Raw genomic sequence first — 8,143 nt, forward strand, 5'->3', positions numbered from 1 at the left:
AATTGGGATTTTGTGTGAATACTAAGTTTAATTAATCATTACAGGTAATTTAAAACAATGCAATTGGGTTGTTCTCAGGTAATGAAAAGGAATTGACTGACATGACTGGCTTATGCAAACCTAGATTTACTGAAAATCTTGATTTCAACTATTCTCATCAGACCACATCTCCCAATTTTACTTTAATCACACTTAAGGATGATCATGAGAAATGATTGACTTGGCACCAATGATGGAAAAAATAGGCATGAGCTTAAGTAGCTTAAGAGATATTTAGATTAGTTATTTGTACATATTTTCAACATTTGTCAAGCATTACAATAAAAAGCCATGGTCTTTATTTTCAGGAAACTTTAAGAAGATATCAAAAGATGCTGAAAAGAACATTCTGATCCAAAAGGTAGAAACACAAAGAGTCATTGAATGTCAGAACAGGAAAAGACATTACACACTGTTTAGTCTGTTTCTCTCATTTTACAGATTTGTAAACTGAGATCCAGAAAGACACAATCATTTGTCAAAGTCATCCTTTAAACTGTGGAATCTTTGGACTCAAATATAAGACTTCAGAGTTTTAGATATTTAAATTTTAAAAAGTTGATAAAGAACATATGATAGTCTCTACCACTTTTATGATTTCCAAAGTGTTGTCTGTAATTCATCCCAGGTTCTTTGAATTTAATTTTGTCCAGGAGCATGGTCCTACGTGATGGACTAGTCCCAACCTAAAAAAATTTTCTAGTGTCACTAGGGAGAAAAGACCAAATTCCATGAAACAGAGGACAACATCAGATGCTTTCGCTGCCAAAGAAAAAATCTGCTATTGGAAGTCAGAGAAGGGAGGGATTGGTGTAGCCCAGAATTGTTCAGGAAAAAAGATTTGGGTCTCCTCTTTAACGATGACTAGAGGGAAGGGTGGCCATGTTGGAGAGCAATGGTGGGGATAGCAAGGGCTGAGGAAAAACAGCAGGAATGAGCACGCAGTGTCTGGAGTTGCGGAGAAACTTGGTTAAGGGGAACTGGGTTTAGAGGAGAGGGCAAGAGAATCCCCCGAATTCTTTTCTGGTTCAGTAACTCAGATCTTCTCTGTCCTATCATTTTACCAAGCAGGAAGGTGGAGCCAGAACGAGGCACATCCTTTATCCACAGTACAACCAGTAATGCCCTCAGGCAGTGCTTCTTCCAGGAGGAAGGTGTTGGGGTAATCTGTCCTGCAATTAAGCTGCTGCAGCGCTTGAGGAAGAGCAATGCCACCAGAGAAATTCCAAGGGAATTCCAGCCCTCACCTGCCTGAGCTCACTTCCTTCTTGTGACATATATATATATATATATATATAGATACAAACAATTGGAAGCCTTTCAACTTGAAATAGGCTTCTAGGAGACCAGAAGCAGCAGCCCTTCCTGAGCTCAGGTAAGAGACCTTACCCTCTACTGACACTGCTCACATTGTTCTGGGGATCACCTACTTCTCCCAATCATTTACCCAGGTATGTTCAAGGTTACATCTAAAGGACCTTTTTCCATGAGGACAAAATCTCTTTGAGGACAAATAATCATCATGTTTATCTTTGTACTTCAGTGCCTAGCACAACATTCAAGACAGTGGTTGCTCATCAAATGCTCATCAAATTGTTAGTTCAAGACAACTAACATCGATCTCTACTTAAAACGAATTGATCACTTACTCTGTACTAAGTGTATAAATCATAGATTATTTTATTTAAATGTCAAAACAATTTCTGGGTTAAGTTTAATTATCACCATTTTGGGGTTAAGGAAATGAAACTCAGAGGTGAGCTGACTTGTCCAAGATCACATAGAGGTAGGGTGGCCAACTCATTCCAGTTTACCTGTGGCTTTTCCAGTTTTAAAACTGAAATTTCTGTATCTCAGGAACCACTCCCCACCCCCCAACCTCAGTCCTGGGTAAACTGGAATGACCCACATCAACGGGAACTAGTAAAGCAAGGATTTATTTGGACCCAGCTCTCTTGTCTCCAAACACAGAGTTCTCTCTGATTCTTTTGGGTTTGGTTTGCTTTTTTCCTTTTCCTACATTTGACAGTATCTCGAGTGGTCACAAATGTAAAAAATGTCTAGCATATTGCCTGGCACATAGGAAAAATTCAGTAAGTGATAATGATTATCAGTGCTGTGCCAAGCTATGGAACCAGTCATATATATATGGATGTGTACATCCATATATATATAAAATGTGTGTGTATATATGTGTCTTTATACATTTTATGTATGTTATTTTTTTCAAAAATATTAAAATAGTTGAGAAAATTGAAAAATTAAAAAGTAGGTTTATTACAACTCATGACTTTAAGTTTAAATATTTTATTTATGCCCCAAACAAAATTTATTATAATTTTACTGTCCTGGTTTTAAGGGAAGGAAACTCATCAATAATATTTTCATTATATGCTTTTGAGAAACAAAGTTAACCATTAAGAATGAAACATGAAAACATGTGAATAGTGGTACATATTTTTCCTTTTGCTTCAATATTGCTCAGCATGGCATAGTCGAATTTTGCCTTTATTTAAAATTTTGATATTTTGTTCCTCATAAACTTTTTAATTCATTTTGATATTGCATTAAAATATTTTTATCTTGATTACTGAAGTTTTTTAGTGCTCCCTTAAATTTTGCACCCAAAATGAGTGCCTCAATTGTTTTACCCTAACCCCAGCCCATTATCATTTTATCTTAAAATTCAGCAAACACCCTAACCTGCTCTCTTACTGAGGAGCCTCACCCAAGAATAAAGAGTTCCGTCATCGCCTTTCTTCTCTGACTTTTGGGACCATTTGCTTGGTCTAGGACCTGAGTTATAGGGCCAGAAAAGGGTGTACTCTCGAATCCACCCAGGAGTGCCTGATTACAGTCCTCCTGCAGAGGGCGCTGTGGAGTCCCAGACACTTGAGGGTTAGGTGGAATCCGGCTGATTGCCCATCCACGTCTTGCCTTTCCCTGGCAGTAGGCTTGTTATGAAATCATTGACTTTCTATTTGCCTCTGGGGCTTAAGCGAATCTGTTGTTCTCAAATAGCCTATCTGATCTCAGACAAATGCCAAACAAAGCTCAGTTTATTTGCCCTGTGCGTGGCCATAAAATCCAGACAATCTCCCCCCAGGTGTTTTCGATAGCGCAGCCGCAGCTTCAGTGAGATTCCGTTTCTCCGCAGTTCCCCTTTGGGTCTGAGGGGACCAGAAGGGTGAGCTACGTTGGCATTCTGGAAGGGGAGGCTATATGCGTCAATTCCCTAAAACAAGTTTTGACATTTCTCCTGAAATGTCATCCTCTGTCTAGTCACTGCAAGTGCCTGCTGTTCCAGGCCTTACCTGCTGGGCACTAACGGCGGAGCCAGGATGGGGACAGAATAAAGGAGCCACGACCTGTGGCACCAACTCGCACTCAGACTCTGAACTCAGACCTGAAAGCTTCTCTTCACGGGAGGCTTGGCAGTTTTTCTTAGTAAGTTACGTGGATGGGCCACACTGTCTGAGGCCAGATAAGGCTGTTCTGTTCCCCTGTCCCCCCACCCCCCACCCCCGTGGACACTTGGAGGAGGGGAAATCAGTAAGTCACGCTCTCTTTGAATTCCTAGCTCCTGTGGTCTCCAGAATTCAAGCATAAGATGAAAGCCTCTAGTCTTGCCTTCAGCCTTCTCTCTGCTGCGTTTTACCTCCTATGGACTCCTTCCACTGGACTGAAGACACTCAATTTGGGAAGCTGTGTGATCGCCACAAACCTTCAGGAAATACGAAATGGATTTTCTGAGATACGGGGCAGTGTGGTACGTAAGCGGGTATCTACCTCTCCTGGAAGCCTCTTCCTTCCTTGTCCGTTTCTCTTTCCTGGCAGTCCTGACAGTGTGATCATGAAAAGAGGCAGGCTGGGGACTCGTTACCCGGTGGTGGGGGTGTGGGGTGTATTCCCAAGAAAACACTGTAGTTCAAATATGTAAAATGTTTTGGGAAAGGACACCTCCCACTAGTTCTTGGCAGGCAGTGGATGAGAAGTCTTGATACTGAAGACCCTGGCAGCAGTCACTGACTCATCCTTGTTCACTTTGTCTTCTTCTGTTTAGCAAGCCAAAGATGGAAACATTGACATCAGAATCTTAAGGAGGACCGAGTCTTTGCAAGACACAAAGGTATGCGCTTGGCCCAGACCAACTCTGGGAAGAGGTGTGGAGTGGGAGCAACTCCATCACCCTGGTCTTGTCTCTGCTCTCCCCTTTCCCCTCAGCAGAACACCTGTGTTTTTTTTTTTGCAGCCTGTGGATCGGTGCTGCCTTCTACGCCATTTGCTAAGACTCTACCTGGACAGAGTATTTAAAAACTACCAGACCCCTGACCATTATACTCTCCGGAAGATCAGCAGCCTCGCCAATTCCTTTCTTACCATCAAGAAGGACCTCCGGCTCTGTGTGAGTGTGGATCTTGGGTAACAGGGTGCCTCTCAGCACACAGCTTTAATGGCTTAGCAACTAAACTCTCTTTCCTGCTTCCATTTAATAGATGGAGAAACTGAGTCCAAAAGTTCTAATAATCTGTGTTGAGACATGTGACTAGGTAATAAGAACTCAGTTTTATTGACTTTTGGGTATATGCTCTGGGCAAAAAGTACTTTGCAAAGTCTAAAGAACTATAAGGTGCTAACTATTTGATATTAATGATAACTCTATTATCTTTGAAATTATACTTTTTCTGTAGGTGAGGTATTCTATAGTATATTAGTGCATCCTCTGTCTAGGCAGTCAATTAATAGACCACTGAACTTGACCTCAGAATATAGTCTGAATAGGACCTAGGAATTCAATTCTTTTTTTTCCTTCATGGAGACTCAAAGAGCTCTGGGATAGAGCTCCTAGAGTACAGCTGGGGGTTGTGGGGAGGCCAGATGGGGTACGGGAATGGCAAATGCCTTCAGCACTGCCTGCCTGTTTCTAAAAAAGAAGCAATGAGTTCCATGTTTGAGCCTAAAAGGTAGCTTCCTCTCCTAGCTGATGATGAACTTAATGATTCCAAAAGTGAGGTCTGAAAGAGCTTTTCTGTAGGAATAAGCATCCTCATGGTTATGGGTGAAAGAGTATAATTTCTACCTGCTTCATGTCAATGGCAAGGGCAAAAAATCAGAATCTGTAATATAATCTATTATTCTTTGGGTGCTTTCCAGCATGCCCACATGACATGCCATTGTGGGGAGGAAGCAATGAAGAAATATGGCCAGATTCTGAGTCACTTTGAAGAGGTATATGCAATTTTGGCATTGATTGGGATGGGTGTGTTTTAAGAACTGAGATCATAGGTGGGTGGGATGGATATTGCAGACATCTCTTAGACATCCTGTAGCCTTCAGGTTCATAGCCCTCTGAAATCATGATGACCAGCCCTTGCTTTAACCCAGGGGACACCCATCCAGGGTCTAGAAGAGTACCCTCTCTGGGTGATGCTCTGGAAATGGAAAGGGAATGGCCATGATTCCAGAAGTCACTACAGTGACATTTGGATCTTTTAGCTGCACAAACCAGAGGCAATAGTTTTTCGAAGTTCACACACTTGTATATACCTTTGAAACCTCACAATTTCACACACACCCATGCCATTCAATTTCTCACCTTCACACCTTCTCATGTCTGCCAGGAAGGCCTGGAATTCACTCCTCACTGACTAAATCCTACTCATCCTTAAAGACTCAGCCTGGGCATCACTTTCAGGAAGGTGCTGGCTCCTTCTCTCAGAGTTAGAGGCCTCCCACATCATCCTGTGGGAATTTCATCCCTTTATTCACCACACTACATTTTAGTTGCCTGTTTTTGCCAATCTCCTCACTCAACTGTGGATAGGGATTGTGCCATTCACCTTTTCATCCCTAGCCATCAGCCAGGTGATTGGCATAATCAATATCTGTTCAACTGATGTATGCACAGTAGGCAACCCCTACACACACACACACAAACACACAGGCACACACACACACACACATTTCTTAAAGAAAATAGCTTGATTACTTTGATCTCTGTGATACAAGAGTCTTAGGTAGCAGTTTTGCTTCTGCTACCCCCTTGCACCTCAGTTTCTGTACATAAGCCCAGGGTGATGAACTCAATGATTTCCCTTCCTTGTGTGAGATCTTGAGATTCTATAACTTCTTCAAGTGCTTCATCTTGAAAAGAATGCTCTGCTCACAATTGTCAGCAGACCTATACATAAAAGAGAGAATTAACCATGGAGCAAATGTTGTCTCATGAGTTGCTAACAACATGGGTGTGTATCTCTTTCAGCTAGAGCCTCAGGCAGCAGTTGTGAAGGCTTTGGGGGAACTAGACATTCTTTTGCAATGGATGGAGGAGACAGAATAGGAGGAAAGTGATGATGCTGCTAAGAGTATTCGAGGTCAAGAGCTCCAGTCCTCAATACCTGCAGAGGCATGACCCCAAACCACCAGCTCTTTACTGTATTAGTCTAGTACTGGTCACAGTGTATCTTATTTATGTATTGTTTCCTTTCGTGATTATCTTTATGCATTCCCCATCTTAATTGAGACCATACTTGTACAAGATTTTTGTAATGTCTTTCTACTATTGGATATATTTATTAGTTAATATATTTATTTATTTTTTGCTATTTAATGTATTTATTTTTGTACTTGGACATGAGACTTTAAAAAAATTCACAGATTATATTTATAACCTGACTAGAGCAGGTGATGTATTTTTATACAGTAAAACAAAACCTTGTAAATTCTAGAAGAGTGGCTAGGAGGGTTATTCATTTGTATTTCAGTTAAGGACATATTTACTTATTGCTAATGCTGTGTGAGATATTTGAAATTGAACCAATGACTTCTCAGGATGGGTCGTGGAATAAGTTTTGATGTAGAATTGCGCATCTGCCTTACAATTACTGACCATCCCCAGTAGACTCCCCAGTCCCATAATTGTGTATCTTCCAGCCAGGAATCCTGCATGGCCAGCATGTATTTCTACAAATAAAGTTTTCTTTGCATAACATCTGCTTGGAGTTTGCAAATGTTTCAAGAGCAGAGACCATGTTGAGGATAAGTTTGAATCTCATTTCACCCCAGGTCCTCTTGCTCCTTTGAGGAAGAAGATGTAGGAACCTTCCCTCTCCTGCAGATTTCATCCTCAGCTCTGTCTCCTAATTCACACTGCTCTGACCCCATGACTGCCCTCCTCTCAAAAGGTCTGTGACAGAGTGAGGGGCTTCAGCCATCTCTGCTTTCACCTCATTGGCTTGGAGCACTGACCTCTCTATACCTCTGTTTTCTTTCTCACCCCATACTCTTGCAACACAAATTACAACGGGCATGAGGCTCTATTATAAAGGTTAAAGACACACAGGTGCAAAGTGTAGGTCTAGAGTCTTGCTCAGGGTGTATGAGCCCCCTTTTGGGGCCCTCCCATTTTGGATTCTGTTGAGCCTCAGAGTTTAGGTTGTTACCAGATCAAGTCTTTATCTTTGTGTCCAACTATTATGTCAGTGTTTTCTTTCCAGGCCCACTTCCGGTTGAGTGTCCCTGGACATCGAGAAGCCAGAGTTCTGGCCTGGCCTGGTTCCTTCCTTCTTCCCTCACCTCACTCTGAAGTGCACCCCCAGTTTAGGTGCTTAGTTTTCTCAGTCTCAGAAACAACAGTCTCACGCTGATTCCCTGGGTCCTAAAGATAACTCTCCTTACTGTTTTAATTTCTACTCCCTGTTCTTAGTCCGGGCCCTGATATAGATTCAATGACTCTAACTTTTAATCACTCTCATTATATAAGTAACAACTGCCCAACAGAAAAAAATTTTGGAAGAAAACAGAAATATAAAGAAGAAAATTAAAATCACCATAATCTCACCACCCGCAGACAACCACCTTTTAACATTTACATTTATTTTTTCCAGATCTTTTTTGATGGGTTCAAATCATGACTCAGCTCTCATTACCTGAGCAATTTGTGGGGGCGAAACTGAACTTTATTTGGACTTAGTTTCTTCCTTTGGGAAACAGAATGGTAATATCTACTTTACAGGGTGACGGAAGAGGTGGTCTTTTATGTTCCTTTGATTTACTCCCTTGCTTTTGTAAGTTCTTACTCCCCACTATTGTTGCCCACTTTTGA

General features: G+C 41.5%; 1 protein-coding gene across 3 annotated transcripts; it reads left to right on the forward strand.

Moving 5' to 3' along the window:
* The first annotated feature begins 3,153 nt into the window (after positions 1-3,153).
* On the forward strand, positions 3,154-7,030 carry IL20 (interleukin 20). 3 transcript variants are annotated; one of them, XM_011937508.1, is made up of 6 exons: positions 3,154-3,486; positions 3,620-3,808; positions 4,103-4,168; positions 4,292-4,444; positions 5,194-5,268; positions 6,302-7,027. In XM_011937508.1, exons 2-6 carry the CDS (start codon positions 3,650-3,652, stop codon positions 6,377-6,379), a joined length of 531 nt encoding a protein of 176 aa, XP_011792898.1. In that variant the 5' UTR covers positions 3,154-3,486; positions 3,620-3,649; the 3' UTR covers positions 6,380-7,027. The 3 variants fall into 3 exon arrangements, with proteins under 3 accessions (XP_011792898.1, XP_011792892.1, XP_011792904.1); XM_011937502.1 differs by lacking the exon at positions 3,154-3,486 and having other exon boundaries at positions 3,606-3,808; positions 6,302-7,030; XM_011937514.1 differs by lacking the exons at positions 3,154-3,486; positions 5,194-5,268 and having other exon boundaries at positions 3,650-3,808; positions 6,302-6,379.
* The last annotated feature ends 1,113 nt before the right edge of the window (positions 7,031-8,143 follow it).

This window comes from Colobus angolensis, unplaced genomic scaffold (genome assembly GCF_000951035.1).
Source record: "Colobus angolensis palliatus isolate OR3802 unplaced genomic scaffold, Cang.pa_1.0 Scaffold100, whole genome shotgun sequence".
NCBI lineage: Eukaryota > Metazoa > Chordata > Mammalia > Primates > Cercopithecidae > Colobus > Colobus angolensis.